Here is a 22,266-nt window from a genome sequence, read left to right as displayed (position 1 = left end):
ATGCTTCTAAAACTGTTGTGAGGTGGCGGTCAAGGAAACTGCTAGAAGTGGGCCTCTTCCTGAGCATGGTCCCTCTTGGTCGGACAGATCCTAACCCTCTAGCAGCCTCTCAAACAAATGCACTCTTCTTAAATGAACCTGGGCCGGCAGTGCCAAAGAAGTTCAGTCTTTCGTCTTTCACAACACTTTACACGGCTACTGTCTCCAGAGAGTTAGAAAGAAGCAAAGCAAATTCCTAAAGCCTGAGATGACATGGCACTGCCAAGTGTCTATATTTATCCCTCATCAATGTCTTTCAGATCAAATTGGCTGAGTTTTACAAATCAAAAGCTGATTTATTTATTTATATTTTATTTATTTTTTTTCTTAGCAGCCATCAGCTGCACTCCTGCAAATACTCAGGTTCCAGACATCAAGCTGAGAACTCCAAGCATCCAGCTGTGTTCTTTGATTTGGATGGCATCACCCGTAATAGAAGGTCTGCCTGCAGACCTCAGCTGGCGGGTCCTCAGGCAGGGAACATGGGAAGGGCACCTAGCTAACGGAGCCCAGTAGCCTCAGAAGTCTCATCTGCCCTGAACACTACCACTTCTGCCATTAGAGCTGGCTTTGCCTAATAAGTCAACAGATCCTGGCTCCAAGGAAGAATACCAAAGGACTCCACGCAAACATTTTAGGTTGTAGCTTCTCTTTTCTAGACAGCTAATTTATTCTCTCCAAATTCCCCAATCTGATCTACCTGAAGGAATTCCTTTTTTCCTTCATGATACCTTAAAATATGACACTTTGCATATACATATTCATAAACATTCAAATATATGTGCATTCACTTCCAAATATCTAATGACTTTTAACATGCAGGAAACCTATCCTAGGCATTTTGCACACACACACACACACACACACACATATATACACACATATATATACACACATATATACATATATATATTCACACATGCAATATATGTTTGGAATCAATTCACATTTTATCAGGTTAACAGATTAATTTTATGAATATTGTTTGCCTTTCTGTCATAAGCAGGAGTAATATTGAACAATGAACCTGTCTGGGGAGTGTCACCCTCTGTACATCCTGTATATAAATGAAGCCCTGAAGAACTCAATCATAGTTAAGACCTCTGCATCCAACAGAAAGGGAATTACCAAGAACTGTTAAGATGAGCATCCCAGGAATAAGAAATATTCATGTTAGATAGAAATTGGGGGATGGCACACAGGTAATGTCATGTAGATGTTGCAACACGTGCACTCTGTGACATGAGCTCCAAGTTCGTTGGTAACCAGCAGTAACCTGTTTTAGGAAGTGTCCTCCTAAAGATGGAAGCCAGCCATTTAGAACAGTTCAGCGTATGTCACTTTCTAAGGATTGTCCCTGTATTTGATAGCAAAAGTAATTTTCTCATCCAGTCTTTTCAGGCTTACTCCTCAGTTTGCCATGGGATAAAATCAGTTTGCAACCTTCCAGAACAGTTTCTATGAAAGACAGCTTTTAAATTTGCCCACTCCTGCAGAGATTATCAGATTCTCTTTTGTGTCAGCCCTCTGATCAAGATCTAAAAGAAAATTGAGTGTGTGTGTGTGTGTGTGTGTGTGTGTGTGTGTGAGTGTGAGAGAGAGAGAGAGAGAGAGGGAGAGGGAGAGAGAGAGAGAAGAGAGAGAGAGAGGGAGAGAGAGAGAATTGTGTATGTGTATATATGTGTAAATGTATCTTTAACATTTTGTTCTTAGCTGTGAATTCAGAATGTTTCTCAAGCCCTCAAGCTGGCTTTCCAGGGATATGTGACTGTACTTGATTTGTTTTTAAGAAGAAGTGATCCTGAGAAATTGTATTTCTCGTAAATCAAATCCCATTTTAAGTGAAAAGAGTAGAGATACTAATTAAAGGATATATGATGAATCCTTTGTAGAGTTTATTACATCCCTACCAGCAAAGATGATATCTGACCTTCTTTTCATTTCTTCGTTGAGATTTTCTTGTCTTGGTATTTTTTTTTATATTAAAGTGCGCAAATTTAGTTCATACTACTGATACTGGTAGGTGTGATATTTCCGTGCACTGAGGGGAATATCCATATTATGTACTCATTGTACACATTCATCTGTAAGGCGGTGTGACCTTCCACCTTATGGAAGGGGAGTCTCAACCACACTGATGCTACCGCACACTGCAGTCCATAGCATGTGGGTTACACTCGAAGTCGTGGCTGATCAATTGCAGTCAGGAAGTGTTGCTTATGGTCTCAGCATCCCTTCCGTCACTCCTTCCAGCATCATCTGAGGCCATCAGAAACGATTCTGAAGCAAAGGACACAGCGAATGGAGCTCCGGGGTTCACAGATTGGGTGGTAAAATTCTTATAACTTAAATAATAGCAAACCTGTTGTAAATTTGATCATACCCAGGAATAAAATTGTTGACTGGATGGCTGTGGTGATTAGAGGGGCTACAGCTGTCTCTTGGACTATAAATCATTCATCGCCAATTTCATATTGTGCAAACATGTTTAATTGTTGGGAGTCTCATCCCACTGTACCTATTGCTGTGTGGATTATGTGCAGAGCCAATGTGACCCCCACTAATCTTGTCCAACTGAGCATCTAAGGCCATGGACCCACTTCTGTGTCCTACATTGCACTGATCAGTGCTCTTGGTTCTAGCACTGCACTGCACCTTCATGTGGTGTAGTATGTGGTGTGCGGTGTGTAGTGTGTAGTCACAGTAACACTATCTTCCTACCCGTTTTTATGGTTTTGATCACCTTCTTCAATTCCGACCTAAAATCTCTTCTTCCGGCTTCCTGAAGATGGTACTCAGAGCTTTACCTCTAAGGTGGTCTCTCTGTGTGCTTTACCATTGAGAGTTGGAAAAGAGCGTGGCTTCCTTCGATGTAGACACCGAACTGTGCAGGCTCACTTACTGTCATAAAGGGTAGGTGGCAATTCACTTAAATAGCTGTCCTGAAGTCCCCTCTGAATTTCTCAGACTACCCCCAGATGCAGACTGAGGGGTAGGAAGTCTCAATAGTTGGAACACTGCTCTCGCCCTCTAGCTGTTGGCTGGCACTGCTAAATCCTGTGTTGGCATTAAATTTTAAAAACAATTCCTACCAGCTTCTGATGTGGTTATTCTGGGTTCTATATTTTTCCAATTTCTGTGGCCCATTGATTTCATCTCAGCTGCTATACATATCATAAAAATATTAAGTAAAGCGTCAGCTGTATCCCCTCCAATAGCTACAGCTGTCCTCCTGACAAATTTATTCTCGGGTGGGATAAAAATGAGAACAGGGTTGTTATTATTTTCAGTTAAGAGAGTTTTGCCACCCAATCTGTGAACTCTGGAGCTTGGGTTGGCTTTGCCCTTTGCAGCAGGCCTCTAAGCTCAGCACTGTGGCGAGTGGTGGGCTCCTGTTGGCCTCTGCAAGGGGAAGATCACAGAGCTAGCTTGATCCTGCTTGCTTCATTTTTAGTGCTTTGCTTGTCACATTGCTTAATGAAGTAGCTACGCTCCTGAAAATTTGGCTGTAAAACATTATCTGTGAGATAATTCATACCTACTCATTGAGCTACAGTTTTAAATTAAGCACGCATCCCTCTGAGGAAATAATTGGCTCCAAGACTAGATATAAATTATACTAAACGCTTCATAAGCCTTCCGAAGTCACATATTTAAGGAAAATCTTTTCCTAAAACACTAATAAGAATTACAGTTTTTTAAGTCAGAAAATATAAATATCATCTGAAAGACAAATGGCAAGAGGAACTCTGCCTTAGAAGCAGAGTCACCAGAGGGCTGTACATAGGCCATATGTAGTCCTTGGCACCTTAGGATTGAACCCAACCTGTTGAGTCACTGGATCATGAAATTTGTAATCACTCAACCAAATCAATCATGTTATCAATGAGTACTTGACAAATTATCAAGTAAACTAGTTTTCTAGATGCACTGAAAGCCAGAGGTGAGCATGACTCTTGTTTAGAAAGTTCAACTACATTGGGAAAAGAAAGGCCAGAGTGTGGCCCACAACTGTTGTAAAACAACATTATAGCTGCAGGTTCAATGCAAAAAAATAACCTCCTGAAAAAGTACAAAAAGTCCTCAACTCAGGAGACTCTGATTCCATACATGTTAGCAGAGCCCATATAGCTATGCTTTGATCAATCCCTCTAATAATCAATAAAGGACACATACTAAAAATATCCCTGGGATGCAAACAGGATGTAAAAGCTTAGGCATAAAAAGAAACTTTAGTATCTCATAGTTAGGGATAGCTGGATATGTAAATCAGGGCATTTGTTAGTCTGAGCTCCCTCTAACAACTTTGGGAAGGAAGTCTTTTCCCCTATGCCAGCTTCAGGGTTTTCTGGCAATCCTTGGCATGTCCTATCTTTGGGAAGCTTCATACCTGTCATTTGATTCTCTTTTCCCCATATGCTATAATACTACCCATCCTAATACTGCAGTTCAACTTAAGTACTTTCTAAATTCTGTGTTTCCAAGCAATGTGTGGTAGCTCATGCTTGAGATGCCAGCACTTAGGGGGCCTACAGCAAGAAGGTACCCGCAGTTTCATGACAGTCTACAGTACAAAATGAAACCCTCTCTCAAAACATCAAAAAGAAGGAAGGAAACAAGAGAAGAAAAAGGAGACCCTGTGCAAAGAGTAACATTGGATTGATAACCATACCTTTTGGGGGCAGGGAGTAATTCATCTCAAATTATATAATTTTCATGGACAAATAAGAATATTAGATTATTGCATATCTTTACGTAGATAAGAGATAGAACAGTCTGTGAAGACAGGCTGCCTTTGTCATATCTGTCTAAGATAACAAGTAGCAGACCTTGACTGCAAGTCATAGCAGGAGGGACTGCCATGATGGGTCAGTGAATAAAGTTCTTGTCATCTAAACATGGACACTGGATCTGGATCTCTAGCAACCACATAAGACCTTGACATCTGTGGTAGTCAGAGTAAAGGAATCCCTGAAGCAAGATGACTAGCTATAATCTAGCTGCAATCCGCAAATCCTAGCCTCATGGAGAGACCCAGGCACAATACATAAGATGGAGAATGACTGGGGAAGACACCTGCCATCAACTTCTGAACTCTATACACGTGTATACAACACACAGATGCAAATTTCCACACTGAATCTCTCTGTCTCTGTCTCTGTCTCTCTGTCTCTGTCTCTCTGTCTCTGTCTCTGTCTCTCTCTCTCTCTCACACACACACACACACACACACACACACACACTCTTTACTAATTGTGCTATGGAAGTCTGGGGAGATGGGCTCAGCAGTTAAGAGCATATACTGCATTTACGAAGAACCCAACTTCAGTTCCAGCAGCACATTTGCTGGCTCAACACCACCTGAAACTCTAACTCCTATGAATCTGACGCCCTGGTCTAGACTTGGTGGACACCAGTGTTTGCATATGCACATACTCCCCCTATATACACACAATTAAAATACAATAAATAAGTTAGTTAAGAGTTGAGGTAGCATTGGAGAATGGATGACAGTGATTGTCAGAGTAACTGGTATCTAAGGAGAGCTTATCCCAGGCCTCTCAATATCCCCATAGCAACTGCCTCCACACCACACACACACACACACACACACACACACACACTAAAAGTACATGGTATTATTCTGAATTCTCCAGAGGACAGACTGGTAGTGAAGAGAAGTTAGCTAGCTCACAGTTACATTTAGTTAACTCACTGGATCATGGAGCTACATGGTACAGAACTGATGTGAGTCTCAACTTGTGTTCTTTACAAAGGCGGTCTGTCTATCACCGTCTTCTCCACACCAATGCAGGATAAACTCTGGTGTGTGATAGGTTCCTTTCTGGGGCTGGGAGAGCTTTAACAGTAAGGCACAGGCATGTGTTTGATCCACTTGTGGTGCCTGAAGTGTTGTGCCATGAAGAGGGGGGATACTTTAAGATCATGAGTGCCATTCCCACCCAAGGACGCCTTTCCCTTAGAAGAGAAAGCCAACTTATAAACAAGCAGCTATTATCCATGAAGAGAGTCTTGCCGTTGGCTTTTATCAAGTGCCTTGCCCTTTTCCCTCTTAAGAAGGCTGTGGCAATTTAGAAAGTGTGCTCGGTTAAGTTGTTTTTGTTTTTTCCTCCTCCTGAATTCTTTCCAAGCTCTTCATGCTCGCGATAAAGCCCTGATCAATTCACAGACAGAGTGCAAATGCTGTCATAAGAAAACTTAAAAAAAGGAAAGAAAGAAAAATGCTAAAACTCCATATTTCAGTTGAGCACGTTTTGCTCATTTGTTTTGGCCTAAGTGATACCAATAGGAACATCGGTTCTGGAGCTTCTGCGCTTAGATGACTGTAGCTGTACTTTCTTGATCCATTTTTTTTTCCATTTAGGCCTCTAGTAAAGAAAATTTCCTACTAAGAAAAAGTGAAAAGAATGAAAAGTAGACTTTATAACCCTCTTTAATGCAAATGAACTGCTTTCCCCAGACCTTTCTTACCTTAGAAAATGTCTATCTTGGGGAGCAGGGGGATCATGTGGGTTCTTCACGGTGTCTCACTTTGTCTGAGCACCTACGGTGGTAAAAACAAAGTCTCTTTGAAATTTGTATGATTTGAGTACCTAAATATTTGGGTCACTAGACACCATATGCTGTGCCCAAATCCTAAACCATCTGGTTCTTTTCCTTACACATCGCCTGGCAAGACTAGATGAATTTTCATGGTCATCACTCCTACCCACCATGTTCTTGAAGACTACTTGATGAGTTCTTGATGCCAACAACCACGTACCAGCTTGCATTCCAGATTATGACTGAGCTCCTTCCAAACATTCTTTTTCTTTCTTTTTTGACGTCCACAGATTAAGTTCATCACATCTCAGCTTCTGCAAATCCCGGTGTGATCACAGTGAGCATATCTAGAGCATCAATCTGGAGCAAAGGGGGGAAAAATTACACAGGCATGAACTGGAGAAAACAAGTGTCCAAATGAAAACTTGTTCTTTTTGTTTCTCCGTCCTGGTGGTATGCTACCTGGCCCTGAAAGACCCAAGGTCCCACCAATCATCACAGTGATAGTGGAGCCCACTCCAGAAACAGCTGTCCAAAGCTAATTTACCTCCTAATGCTGAGGCACTGTTAATTTATAAATTACACTGGTAATTTGAGCTATTATTAATTTCAGATGGTGTAGGGCAAGCCTAATTAAAATATGACACCAATTGCCACACATATGTACCAAGGACTACCATTTAAAATTAATGGGAATATTAAGTGTGACACTGGTCTCTGAGATTCTTTGCACAGCAATTACAGCGTTCTAGCGCGAAAAGATCTGACAAATGTTGGCCTGGAATTGGTAGTAAATAAACAACAGCCATGCAAGAGGAATCATAATTTCTTTACTGGAATCCCACCTCACTTCCTCTCCTCTTCCTCAACCAAGGTTCGAAAGAGTATATTAACCTGAAATACTGACCCAGAAGTTTCTTACAGTTGGCTCTTGAGTCTTTGGGGGATTCAAGATGATGGTCCTCAGGCCTGGGCTGGGAGCCCTGTTTTCTACTTAGTCAGGGTAACCTTGCATCTTGTAGATTTAATGTTTTTCATGATTTTTTTTTTACGAGAAGTTGGCGCTCCTTTTCTCCATCAAAGGGAATAGAAGAAAAATGCTGATAGCCATGTAGTACTGATTTCATAAGGTCTAAATATATGCAAATGAGTGCCCTGGGCCAGTATGGTGTTGCTGGATGTCGGCACAAAATTATCATGACTAAAAAATTTCAGGAGAGTGGACAGTGATGGCCCGTCCTTACAGCACAGTGGGGTGTGTTTATTTCACTATGATGGTTGCTGCTGTTGCTATTGTTACTGTTGTCATGACAAGAATGCAGACAGCCCTGTCATGTACGGCGACAGCGTACATGCCATGTACATAATGCTTTGTATTATGCTAATTTTCTTAGTTATTGGTTTTACGTTCTGGGTTAACAGAAACATGTGACATTGTAGAGAGATATTTTTATGGCCTGCATCCAAGAGTCCCTCTTCCATTTCTGGGGCCATCCACCTGAATGCAGATTCAGGCCAGCTCCTTCTCTGCCTCCCTAAAGCATTTAGGATTAACAGCATCACCCGGTGGGCGGTGCATGAGAGTTTCGAAATGTTTTCACGTGTGCTCTGTTCTTTCTCTCTGTCGATTTCAGGAACTCCTTGAGATGGCAGGCCCATTGGTCTGTGTTACACGCAGCAAAGTGTTTCTCCAATCCTAGCAATAACCACCCCCCCTTCAGTTTTTTACCCCAGGACTGAGCCTAATGCCCCTTCTGCTCACCTTTTATAACATGCTACATTATGATACTGTCCTTCTCATTCTCCTCATTAAACACTGAAGGGAGGATAATCACAGGAAGTGAATGCATTTGCCTTCCTTACTTTCTGTTGTCAGGGAAACTAAGGCACAGGGTAGCTTCAAGACAGAACTTGGACATTTAGATTCCCTAAGGGTCTCGGGCTCAGCCAGCTGTGGTGCCACACACCTATAATCCTCTCATTGGGGAGGTGCACACAAGATCAGGTGTGTAAAATCTAAACAAAGTAGTGAGTCTGAGGCCAGCCTGGGGTATGAGACCCTGCCGGGACTTAGTCTTTGCATAACAGAATGCTCACGACTATACGTCATGTATGGGGTGTGGTATGGATATGGCCTTATTGTTAATGATTTTTTTCTTCTAGAGAAAAGAAATAAAATTTCTGAATGTTTAAGCAATAGGGCAAGATTTGTAGTCATGACTTCTTACTATTTTCCCTCTGCTTGTCTTGTGGTTGGACATTACATGTGTGGTCCTGATGTTGGTTTCTTATTTGGGTTTTATGCCTAAGAGTTCCAGGTGATCAATGTCTGGAAAATTTGGTATCTACCTATCTGTTTTTCTATTGTGAGGACAAAGGTATTTTAATTGTATTTGTCTCACTGCCGATGTTTCTCATGTAAAATTGTGTGTGTGTATGTGTGTGTGTGTGTGTGTGTGTGTGTGTGTGTAACAATTATGCAATATCCTCAAGTGATTCATGCCCAGGCTGGCAATATGCAGCTTAGCATCCGAGGCTTACTTTAAATGGTGCCTGGAGATCAGAAAGAGTTAAGGTGTCTGCTCCAGTCCCAGAGCTGGACCACGTGGTACGATCCCAGGAGTGTAAATGTCAGAATTATTAATCACTTATGGAGATCCAGCTAATTCTCTCCATACATGAGTTCAGTAGGATCACAAACACTACAGCTGGGACACTGGGGAGCCAAGGGAAAGAGGGTGTGGAAGCAGGAAAGAAATAAGGAAGAGTGAAAGACACCGTAGAGCTCCTAAAATGTTGCGCCGACAAAGTGGCATTTTTCTGGGTGTTAACTATTCATACTTTGTTTTCTAGTGAGAGTCCTGAGCCTTTGCCTCGCACTCACTGCATCTCGCTCTTTCTCTTGCAGCTGTCGGCTTTGTGAGTGAGGATGAGTACCTGGAGATCCAGGGCATCACTCGGGAGCAGTCAGGCGAGTATGAGTGCAGCGCCTCCAACGACGTGGCAGCACCAGTCGTACGAAGAGTGAAGGTCACCGTGAACTGTGAGTGGCCCTGCCAGACCCCACTCCTTGAGTGTGCCAGGGTCGCCTGCTACTATAACTGCAGCAATGAACCAGCCCTCAGACAGCCAGGAAAGACCCGGCGTCCCTTCTGGCTTGCTGCTTTCAACAGCTAAGAGTCCGAGAGTCCAAAGTCACCTGTTTTGTTTCTTCACAACCCCGCGGGTTTCATTCTCCTTTTTCAAAGTAGCTGAGAGTAACTTTCTATAACACCAAGTTTTCCTACATGGCTAGCAAATCGATAAACGGCATTGATACATGCTTTATATAAATATATTTTAAAATCCAAGTTTTCCTGTAATTTACTCACATGGTGGAGTGGCAACCTTCGCAGACAGCTCCTTCAGTGGGGCAGAGACCTGAGCTAGAACAAGACGTCACCTGTGTGTGTAAGCCTTTTGTATCTCAGCCTTTCGTAATGAAGATGTTGCAGTACATAGACTACAGGTTAAATACATAATTTAAATATAAGTAGATACAAATGGAAATTTGTAGGAAATCTCAAAATTTTCATTTTTAACTAATAGAAGCAAAATTCAAAACCTCTGAAGGCCAGTGCTGAGAAAACTTCATTTTCCTTTAATCAACCGTCTAAATTCTCCCTGACATTGATCTACATGAATTTTCTACCAATTTCTCACCGTTTTTCTTCTGGGTTCCTTGCTATGTGCCTTGACTTGGTTCCCTATGACTTATGGGAGGTTCTTGCTTATGACAGACTATAACCTAAGGCCTAGACCAGCGGCAGAGAAGCCTCTACCCCTCAACATGGGCAGGATGAGGTTAATACTCAGTGTACAGTGTCTTGATTTGTGCTCCAGTTTGAACCTAAATATTATGAAACACTATAAGTAGTAAAAGTAAGACATGCTACCGTATGTCCCTATTATGTAAAGTTTATTTTTCAGATACCTTAAAATTACAATTGTTGACTTAAAGTGTAAAAAAAAATGCAAAGGAAAAAATTATGGAATTATGGAAATTAGTAAAAGGGAGAAGTCAGCCCATAACATATGAAAAAAACAGCAAGCTGCAGGGTTCACATTCAGAGTCTGTCTTTACAATGCTAAAGCAAAGGAAAGGTCATCTGCTCTAAGACGTACATCATCTGCAAGATAAAAGCAAGTGATTTTCTTAGGAGAACCTTGCTTGTCCTAGTACTGTGACCCCAGGGAAAATTCTCCCCAGGATCTGTCCAAATTGACACTTTCCAATACAGTCCACACATCAGGCACAATGCTCCTGCATCGAACAGAACAGTAATTTTAGTGTGTCCTGTTTTTTTTTTTTTTTTTTTTTTTTTTTTTTAATACCCACCAGTGCAAACTGTTGGGATGCCACAGGTAGCCGAGTGAAGACTTCAAATGAAGGCAGACCAAGCAAGGAGGTCTAGTTTAGCACAGGATCCATTTCAGAATGCCCGTGGGAAGGACTGGTTTGTATATCCTTCAGGCAACTCTCCATGAATATTATTAGTTATAACCGAGTCGTAGGTGGGAATTGAACAGTTTGAAGTCCTGCACTCTGGCAAGAACCTGGTGTACAGAAATTCTATGAGGATGATTAAAGGGGCTGACGGCCACCCCGTGGAGTTTAAGGCTGATGGGTGGGTGTTGTCCAGTGAAAGTTAAAAGACTTTAAACAGGCACTGTATCTCAAGAGCTAAAGGCTCAACCTCAGTACTGAGAGGAGAAGCAGTGTATGCTGAAGGACAATGACTTGCTTAAAAATGGCATCCAGACCATTCCTATTCCACACAGCTGTCCGATGATGCAGACCACTAGAAGGGTCACAGGGAGCAAGGAACAAAACCTATGAATGAACCAGGCTTTTTTATTTTCAAGTGTACTCTTAAGTTGCATGGACCATTTTCTTTCTGTAGATCCACCATACATCTCAGAAGCTAAGGGTACAGGTGTCCCCGTGGGGCAGAAGGGGACTCTGCAGTGTGAAGCCTCGGCAGTCCCTTCAGCAGAATTCCAGTGGTTCAAGGATGACAAAAGGTACTGTTCTCTCCTGCATCAGCCTCTTTTGAGATTTCTAATTACAGATAGTTGAAATTTAATTCCTGGGAAATCCTCTCTCCTGACATCTTATGGGGGGGGTGGCATGAAAGCAAGCCTTTCTAAATTAAGAAAAGCTCAGCTAGGCTTCCAATGTCATCTTCTGTATTGTCACTTGTCAAACAGCAAGACTGAAAGATAATATAATGTAGCCAAGCCAAAATAAGAAAACAAAGCCACCAACAACATTGTGAGCCTTGAAAATAATATATTCTGCAGAAAGTTATTTTTAGCAATTTCCCAAGCCGAAGAAATTCTCTTTGACTCTAGGAGGGGCTCTCAAATTGTCTGCCCATCACAGGTCTCCATTCCCCTCCCTGAGGTTCTCAGTGCCGCTACGTACAGGTCCATGACCTTCGTGCACCCTCTCTTGTGTGCACGTTGTCCTTTCTCTGTAGGAGAAAAGAGTCAGGACTGTTCCCCTTCTTGCCATTGTCACAGCCGTCACTGGGACGTTTGTTGTGAGTCCCTGAAGATGATCAGTTTGAGGAGTTATCAAATTGCATGTCAGCGCAGGGGTCAGCAGCTCAGTATAGCCAGGCAGCATGACAATTACCACTATCAAAGAGCTGTTTGGAGGTGGATGAACAATAAGTGAATGTGTAAGCCCTGTCTGTGTTCAGAATATTTTCATAAGAGCAGAGGTAGTGGCACTGGAGGGACAGAAAAGTCCTGTGAGATATGTGGATGGGTGAGCTGAGGGAAGGAGATTGGGCATTGAAAACCACAAAGAAATTTTGAGAAAGAGGGATGGGAGACATCCCCATAGAGAAAGCATCTCCTTACCTCAGGGTTGGTGCTCACTACACTGTCTTTTGTGTCCTGGTGCAGTCTCTAAGGCCTCACAATGTCTTCTAGCTTGTCAGCCAATAAACCACATCTAGACCCAAGTCACTCCATCATAAGATCCACATCCAGAGAGGGACACTGCAGGGAATTCTAGGACACATTCTTGGAGCCTCTAGTAAGGTGTGCTAGAACTAAGGCAGGAAAAGGTGGACAAATTCACTGAAGTAAGAAATGGAGCTGGTTATTTTCCTTCATTCAAGAGACCAGAAATCCTTTTTTTCTCACCACCTTTCTTATTGTAATAAAGAGAAACTGAGGCTTAGAATCCCAAGATCCTATATTCGTCTCTGTTTATGAACACTATCAAAGTCTCATTGCTAAGCCACAGCACACTGCGGTTCAAATTCTTGATAGGAAAAAAAAAAAGAAATAAAACAAGCTCTCAAAATGTGAGAAGAAAATACAACCAAAAAAAAAAATTTACACTGAGGCAAAGGAATTTGGGGGGAGGGTTCCTTTTGCAAAGCTCTACTCTAAGCAGTGGCCACCAACTCTGTCATCATTTACCCTGAAGAAAAGGGAGACAGTGCCCAAAGCTGGATAAGAGACCTTGGTTCAGGCAACTTTGTGGCCTCCTTAACATCCTTTGTACATCTCTCCTTTTCCTTCTTCCCATTGAGTTTTCCGTGTCCACTTATTCATTTGCTCATTTATTCATTCCCAGCATTCTCCCGTTGAGTAGGTTTCTCTGTCCTCCCAGCAACAAGCATGCCAAGAACATTTCTACCATTTGGTGCCACAGCTTTTCTTCTTTGTGCCACTGAGGCTACAAGGCAACTGTGGCCTCAGATCTCAGAAGGAACATGACATCTGTCCAAGTAAATGACAACTGAAGCCCATTTCATTTTTCAATGGCACACATAGAATTCTGCCACAAGTAGAAGAGGCTTTGGCCAGAACAGACAGTTTTCTGGACGTCTTTGGAGGAATCTTTTGACTGCTAAGTTTGCTTCCTCACCCTGTGTCTGCTGTCAGTCAAAGGGAGAGAAGATGGCATTTTGTATGGACGAACCATGACCACCGAACAGGGATAGTAGCCACTGAATGGCCTACAGCTTCTTTAAGAAACCTAACACTAGTAGTAGTCAGAGGTGGGGGGATCCTTCAGGGCCTAAGAGGGTACTGTGTGTCATTGCAGAGGTGTGAGGTGCTGCAAAGTGCTGCTCACCACCTTACACTGCGGTCAGCTAAAGACATTTCTGAGCTGTCAAGCAAGAACCTGCTTTGGGAAACCTCTTCCCACTATGGACCTGAAATCCAATTCACAGTTTGGTTCTGATGTGAAGATGTCTTACTTTACGTAGCACTAGTGCATGGGTTTCATACCCATAAAAGCCTCTCACATTGGCTGTGAGCCTTGGACAGCACCTTACAAGATTAACTTGTATGGAACAAGCTAGAGCTAAAAACAGTGGCCTCTGGTCCCATAGTAGGGTGCTTCCTGCCATTTTCAGAGCCAACAGGCCTTTCAGTGAGGATAATGGACTCATATTAGTTCATTGCCCTTAGCTTTTGAGGAAGGAAGACATCTAGGGGAATCTCTCTGGACTACAAAGCAAAATAGGTCCTACAAGCTCACTTGCCCAGAAACTAATGTAGTCAGAGAAGACAGTTCCAGAAGGAGCCCCTGAGATACTCGGAGCATATTGTTCTTCCCAAGTCCTGGGTAAACAAATAGTTGTGTTAAGAAGAATGTGTAATTATCATGATGATATCATGGGGGATATGTAAAGATACCATTAATCCTAGACATTTAGTCCATCCTATTAGAAAAATTGAGCATGTTTTCTCTTTCTTTCCCCTTCACCTGCCTTCTCTTTTCTGTTTCTTCTTTGCCTAGACTGGTTGAAGGGAAGAAGGGAGTCAAAGTGGAAAACAGACCTTTCCTTTCAAGACTCACCTTTTTCAACGTCTCTGAACACGACTATGGGAACTACACATGTGTGGCATCCAACAAGTTGGGCCACACCAATGCCAGCATCATGCTATTTGGTGAGACTCTGCCCGGAGATGGGCAGCAGGAGTGTGTGGGAAGGGCTGATGGGGGGAAAGAAGTGAGCTGGGTGACATGTGTGAAAGAATAAGATGGGAGACAAAGGGAGAGCACGCGTGCACGTAAGAATGTAGGCCTCAGAAGTGGGCAGAGAAAAATGCAATGTTCATTTATCTGAAATGACAAAAGTCCTGAAATGGGAGGAAAGGGTGGCTTTAAGATGCCAAAAATGACTTTTCTTCCTCCTCAGTGGTATCTGCAAAACTGACTTGGGGATTATAATTGGACGAAATAGTTAAGATCTCAGAGAGGAGCGTTTACAGCTTCCGTCCTTAGCTCACTGAGCTAAATAACATGTTCCCTTTTCTGAAACTTTCCCAGCCACTGGCACATAAGGAAAAACTGAATAACATTCATAAGAGTTGAATCACAGCCCTTGGAATCCTTAATAATATTCATTTCAGAGACGGGTAGATAAAGAAGACAGAAAATGGGACTTTCCAAGTTCTTTATTTATGTCGATGGCTGGTAAAGGCATTTGCCCATCCTCACCATCATCTTGAGAGATGTCATCTCATTGTTCATGCACCAATTCCTTAGCTCTTTACTGAGGGACTAAGTTTATGAAGCAATTTTTCTGCCCTCATTTTGGGCCTAGCCACTCTATTGCTGGCAGAAGCAGTAAGCAAGCTTCTTGGAAAGCACTGGATGCCTACACCTTGTATAAGCAATGTCTATGCAGGAGGGACTGACTGCCCATGGCTTTAAAGCCTTAATGGGTACAGATACTTCTGAAGGGCCATGTGATTTATTTCTGCTTGCCTTTTGAGCACATTTCTCCATAGTCCACCAAGTTCAATGACTGTCCAATTTTATAATCAGTTGGTCCCTATCCCTGGGTTTGAAATACACCTGGGTATGGTAGAAAGGGAAAAGAGAACTGTGAACATCAATTCTTGCTCTTCTGGGAGATTCCAGGCAGCCTCTGAGCCTCATGGGTTCTGCTCTTCTTTCTGCCCCTGCCACATGCCCTTAGTGCTAACAGCATATGCTCTGTGGTACTATCTCTGCTTCCAAATCACATCCTCCCAACCTCCTACACTGTATGTGAAACACAGCCTGGTGCCCAGAGTTAGTGGAGAGACGTGGGACAGGAGAGGCCATGTTTGGTCCTCGAACACGTAGCTCAGAAGAGGCAAGCTGCGAGTAAAGTGACTGAGACACTTAGAGTCTCAATAAGGATAGCTATAAGCATTTTCCCATGTATGGGGATAGCCATGTGACTCTCTTGTGCATAAAGAACATCATAAGTGCCCCTTTGTGCATGGGAATAGCCATAAGAATTCTCACATATACAAGGATTTGTGACCCTCTTGAGCGTGGGAATAGTCATAAGTACCTCTCTAATCTGTCAGGCCTTTAGGGTTTTAGAGACAATATCTGTCTGTATGCACAAAGGATACATTAGGAAAGTACAGGTCCCTCCCCCTTGTCTTGAAAATCTAAGGCACATCCACAATCCCTCAGCGCCTCCCATATCTTGTTTTCTTGTCACAGCCATTCCTATCCTTGGAGATGGTCTTCCCCTCCTCCAATCTCTTCCCTCTTCTAAGATGGAGACAATGTTTTTTTCCATTGCCTTTTTGGCTACTAACCTCCCAGGTCTCTTTTCTCAAGAGGTGTCAGGATGAGAATATGGGGAAGAAGCAGATGTTTTAAGAGTAAAATAATAGGTGCATTTGTGACAAGAAAATCAGTGGCACATGGGCCATAAATCCACTCTTTTCAGCAGACCTCTGTGTGGCAATTACCACTGTGTTTTCTCTCCCTTCCCTCCACCAATGAGAGAGCCTCATACCCCTAGCCTCATGTAGGCTAATGCTGTCATTGTTGGCCTCCTAGATTCTTGGATTTGAAAAATTTCCATTATGAAGTAATAGTATCTTTGCTAATAACTGGAGGCGCCCTGGATTTACCAAAGATGAATGGGATACACTTAGGGACGCTGCTTAACGGAGGATGTCACCAGACCTGTAACATGCTAAATATCTAAGAGGAGAAGGCAAACATGCAGCCTCTTTCAAATTTAGCCAATTAAATTAGAAATCAATTTCATTTGTTGGCTTCATTTGAAAGACTATTCTTGAAGAGCCCATCCCAGAAATGTTGCATGGGTATCATTGTTCCATGGAACTGGTGAAATTCGTCATGTTTAAGATGAGCCTTTCAATCCATCATCTCCAGCCAGGTCTTGTCCAGACATTATTATGGCTCCCAAGTTCATAATTAAGGCTCGCTATCAGATAGTAGCACCTCCTTTTATGAATATAGAGCATCCTCAATTAAGTTCTCTCTCCAGCACCATTGCACAAAGCCAGCAAAACTGTTGTCATTTTGTCATTACCTTGCACATAAACCATAAAAGGGTATCCTTCCCATACTTTCACACTAAAAGTGAGGAATTATGGTATAAGAAACTCCTAGGATGTTTGTATTTTAGTAACTAAGTCCTATAGGAGCAGGGCGGACCTTGCCATTACCAATCCACAAGGCTCTGAGCATGTGATCTCTGGAACTATAGAGCTGGTACTGCAGTTTTGAGAGAGCTGCTTCCATACTCCTGAATCCCAGTGTTTCCAGGGTCACTAATGCTATTCAGAAAATAATACCGTGACACCAGAAATTTCTGAATTTAGTCTCTATCTCTAAGGCAATGGGATAATGATTTCTGAGGACCTGGAAAGGAGATTTGGTCCTTTGCTTCTAGTCAGTTCCCAAGTTCAGCAGAAAGAAAGAGTGAATCTACCTGCTCTGGAAAATATGTGGAGTGGCCTTCTGCCTTGCTTCCCACCATCCCATCCATGTAAAGGGACGCAAAGCATTTCAAAGTTTGTCTTGCTTCACCTTGTCCTATGACCTTTGGTTTGTGTCTTCCTTTATTTATCCTTTCCTCTAGAAATGCTTGTGAAAGGCAGTATACAAACTATATATGAAAAATATATAGCGACTGTATATAATATATGTGTTTGTTTTCATTTTTTTCTCCTGTATGTCCCCCACCTGATTTAGAACTAAATGAGCCTACAAGCTCAACTTTATTGCAAGGTTAGTATCCCTCTTGCCTTCTGTTTTCACTCCCTTCACCTCAACCCCACACCCCTCTCCTTCTCCCCCTTGCTGGGTTTGAATTCCTGATATTTCTAGCAGTAAAGTTGCCTAGAATGTGGCAGGGGGAGGCTATCAAAGAGGCTCTTGGGAGCTGGTAAATGCCACCATGGAAACTTTTTCTTTGCTCATCCCTCACACACTGTCTAGAAGGCTGAGCTTAGCAAGGCAAAGAAAGAAAGGATCGTTAAAATCCTAGAGGCCAGTGTTCAGACAAAAGTTTGAGAAACTAAATTTTAACCAATGAGAAGACAATACAACCACTGACTACAGTGTCAGCCAGGACAAAGGCAACTGAGCTTGAACATGAAGAGTTCCGGTGATGTCCCTCAACAACAGACTCAGATCTCATGGAGATTCAAACGCTTCAAGAAACACATCACCATCACCTGGTCCACAGTTTTTCCTAGAAAGGCCTAAAATCACAAGAAGTGATCCAAGGTGGGCCACCCAAAAACTGTAGCTAACAGCTGGCCCTTAGGAGGCCCCAGTTCTTAAATAAGTCATGTAACTTTAATTGGACTTTATTCCATCTTCCATGAAGAGTAACCTACGCTTCAGAGACATTTCCGTGTTCTGCTGTAGACATATATGTAAGATGCTCTGAAGTACAGTAGCACATTCTGAGTTTCCAGATACAGGCCAAAAGACAGTGACTTCCTCCATATGGGACATAGTCCATGTATTCTTTTTTTTTTTTTTTCTCTTTCTTTTAGCCAATTCCTTGACCTCCCCTTCCACTCTCCTCGCTTGCCCCTCTGTGGATACTGTGATTCTTCCCATTTCCTCCCAGTCTTCTCAGTCAGTGTGAGAGACATGTTACAAAGCTGTCACCCCAAGTCACTGACAGTCGTTTTGTTTGTTTTGCTCTTTTTTGTCATGTTGGATATTGAACTATACATGTTGGGTGCTGAGCTCTAGTCCTGGCCTTTGATGACAGATTGGGCTCCACTGATAGCCCAGTGAGAAGGTACCTACAAAATTTAATGGAAGGGCTTTCCCTACTCCCAAGAGAGTCTTCTGATCTCCCTTATCCCAACGTTTCCCCTGCATCTATCCTGTTCATCCATCTACATCCTAACTGTGTGGACACTCACAGAGGGCAGCCTCAGATCTAAGAGGTGAAGGCAGCCTCAGATCTAAGAGGTGAAAAGAAAGACAAAAAGAAGTGAACTGTGGGGATCTATGTGACAGGTGAAAAAAAATGTTTTTATCATAAGAACAGGCAGAGCTGCATTATCCACCCTTGTGATGCATAGCAGTGTGCTGATGAGTCAGAACAGAAAAATGAAGCAAGGACCAGGGAGGAAAAGCGGGGAGTCCATGGATGGATTCATTCTCAACTTGTGACGCAATTGGTGCCTTTGAAGCCCCAAATGAGGAACATTGCAGATCTAAAATAAAGAACATTAGAGATGTGCTAGCGTCAATGGTAGCAAGCACAGATGCTACCATGGTGCTTTCAGAAGTGATTAAGCTAATTCTGGCCACCAGGACTGCCTTGTCAGAGGAAATAGGAGCACATCACATTCTGGGAGTGGCTCCTTACAAGCAATTCCTCATTGAAATGCCAATTGAGTGGAAGAGAAGCAACTCCCCACAATGAGGCCATGTGAAAGGAGACTAAAAGAGGTAAAAACAGCAACAATTGTACCGATCACCTGTCCTTGCTGCTGAGTGTAGACCAAGGCTGGGCTACTGCAGTGCCATCTTTTGTTGTTGATCAACATGGAAGGAAGTTCCCTTCCATGATGATTTCCCTTACCCCTTTGTCTCAGGAAACTCTTTGTTGGATGTAAGGAGGGGAAGAACTTTTAGACTATACATATCTGGAATATGACTTTCCCCATAAGCACTGGATTGTGCTGTACTGTAGAAGAAGCAGACCTTGCACTTGAACGTGTTTACTCATTTATCTGAGTTCATTTTCCCCTTGCCATGGCTAGTCTCCAACAAACTAAGAGAGATCGCTCTTATCTCCAGGAATACCTCCACGGGATGCTAATCTTACGTGAGAAACATATACAGAAAGACTTATATGAACGTATGGGCTTCCACTGTCAGGAGACGTTTGGCCTTTAGGGACATTTGAGACTCCCTCGCTACCTAATATCTGAATGGACGAGAAGGGTTTTGATAAGAGAATTTTGCTCACCCTCAGCATTTTTGCCACCCTTGACGTATTTCTCTGCCTCCCTTTTGCAAACACAACAGATTGCGTGTCACCTTCCAGCATTAATATTTGGTGGTGCAGGACTCTCAACGCGATAAATAAGGACTCTGGGCTCTGCCACTATCCCTCACAGAGAGAGCGCATGGAGTGCAGGGCCCACACTGCAAACTCAGCGGCTCTACGGCTGCTCCCTTCTCATCCATTGGCCCTCTATCTTCAATCTGCTCAGATCTGATGATAGCAGTGGGCTCAGAAATGTTGGCTTGTTAATACCCACAAGCTTGTTAACTCCCAGTGTTAAAGAATGGACAACAAAAGCAAATATCTCCTCGTGGATATCAGAAGGAGATTATTGGTTCTTCCTGCAGAGTATTTAACATAGTTAGCAAGGCCAGCCTACCAAGCGATCAAGCAGTCAGCATTCCTATGGCAAGTATATGGGGAAAAGTCCATTCTCTGTTTTTTAGAAGAGGGGGGTTGAACAGCCATATTCACTCAGCAGTCCTTTCCCCACTGTGAGACTTAGAGACCAGTCCTGAACCCACCTGAGTGCTTAGATCCAGCTGTGAGTATTTACTTGGCTGACAGAACGATAAATTTTGGACTGAGCAGAAATTTGCAGTATTACCTGACTTAGGGGATTCTCATTCTTTTCCTTGTTGTAATAGTTTCTCTTCTCCATCCTCCCTTTTCTTCTCTTGTTCTCTATTCCCTCTTTCCTATCATTTTCTTCTTGATTAGTCTTTACCACCCCACCATGGTTTTTCTGCATGCGTGTTAATATATCAAAAGCAAAAGGAACAGCTACATTTTAATCAAGATCTTAATGAAGGAAAATATTTAGATTGTCAGGAATTGTTTATTGTTAATTTTTAAAGTTTTATTTTTATTTTATGCATGTGAGGTTCGGTTTTGTTCTGGGTTTGGGTTTTCTTGTTTTTGTTTTGTTTTGTTTTGCTTTTTGCCTCTTGCATGTCTGTGTACCACATGCATGCCCTGTGATAGAAAGTGTTTGTATCTTCTGGAACTGGCGTTATAGGTGTTTGGGGAAATGAACCTAGGTCCTCTGCAAAAGCTGCCAGGGCTCTCAACCACTCAGCCATCTCTCCAACTCCTTGCTTCTCTCTCTCTCTCTCTCTCTCTCTCTCTCTCTCTCTCTCTCTCCTCTCCCTCCCTCCCTCCTCCCCCTCCCTCCCTCCTTACATTTTGCTGGCTGTCCTGGAACTCAACATGTAGACCAGGCTGACCTCAAACTCACAGGGATCCTCATGCCTCTGCTTCCTGAGTGCTGGGATTAAAGGTCTGTGTGACTGTGCCCAGCTTTGCTTCTTTTCCTGATACCTAAGATGTCACACAAAGGTTAGAGCTTATGGCTACCTTCAGCTTCAGAGGTCCTGACGAGGTTCATACTTCTAGACTAACTAGACACAACAATCGAACGTCAGCCTGACAGGGAGGATGGTGTCAAAAACCCTGTAAGTCTTCTTGGTAGTGGAACAAAAGTAGTCCTCAGTTCACAAAGGGAATACCAGGCCTGCATTTTCCCATGGTGTGCTAAGCAAAGGTTGGCTGAAACACTCTGACATAGAAAATACCGAAAAGAATGAGTTTTACATAAGGTCAGAATAAGTATCAATTTGCCCTATATCTTTGCAGATGCTAAAGAATTGAGTTTCTTTCAAAAGGTTTCACCAGGCATGCAGAGTTGGGGGAGCTGGGTAGGAACAATTATGTGTAAGTTGCTTCTGGGCTTTCTGTGTGGTTACTAAATCAGGAAAGTATGCCTTCCATTTATGCCTCCTTAGCATAGTCCCAGGTTTATATAGAGGCTACTTCTGCCCACCTGTAGCTCCATTTGAGCCGGTACCCACAACACTATAGATAATACCCTATAAGTCACCCACAAGTTTTCCCTGCTTGTCTGGGAGCAAAGTCTGTATGGTTTCTTAGTCCCCCAATACCTACCTTCCCAGGCTTTCCTTTCTTATGGTCACCTCCCCTCTTGGTACAGAGATGCACATATGCCAGCCCCTCCTCAGCTTCTGGACTGTTCCAAGGGTCCAGAGAGCACTCCACTGGACAGTCTATGCTAAGTGTACAAGACATGTGGTTATCGCATCTGGCTTTCTGCTCCCACCCTTGCTTTACCTTAGACATTTCTTCAAAGGCAAAATACCAGGTCACCTCTCACATCTATATGTATTCAGTAGGGCCTCTTAAGATTGCAACTATACACCTAAATTAGGAGGGGTGCATTTAAAGAATAGCTTAAGAGACAGAAGCACAGTAAGTATTCATCTTACTGCAAACTTGGAAACTAGAGCTGGGATGAACTGTATCAAAGACTGTTGTCTCAATA

General features: G+C 42.8%; 1 protein-coding gene across 3 annotated transcripts in view; it reads left to right on the top strand.

Annotated features, from left to right (window-relative positions):
- Positions 1-22,266, top strand: part of Ntm (neurotrimin) — a 951,504-nt gene that overhangs the window by 922,576 nt on the left and 6,662 nt on the right. For 2 of the 3 annotated variants that reach the window (XM_032909747.1, XM_032909748.1), the window contains exons 5-8: positions 9,512-9,646; positions 11,547-11,667; positions 14,417-14,568; positions 17,639-17,674. In XM_032909747.1, coding sequence (XP_032765638.1) covers positions 9,512-9,646; positions 11,547-11,667; positions 14,417-14,568; positions 17,639-17,674 — 444 coding nt within the window. The remainder of the gene's footprint in view (positions 1-9,511; positions 9,647-11,546; positions 11,668-14,416; positions 14,569-17,638; positions 17,675-22,266) is intronic. The other variant, XM_032909749.1, reaches the window with a different exon arrangement.

This window comes from Rattus rattus, chromosome 8 (assembly GCF_011064425.1).
Source record: "Rattus rattus isolate New Zealand chromosome 8, Rrattus_CSIRO_v1, whole genome shotgun sequence".
NCBI lineage: Eukaryota > Metazoa > Chordata > Mammalia > Rodentia > Muridae > Rattus > Rattus rattus.
The sequence above is the reverse complement of the archived record's forward strand: the minus strand, read 5'-3'. Positions and strand labels throughout refer to the sequence as shown.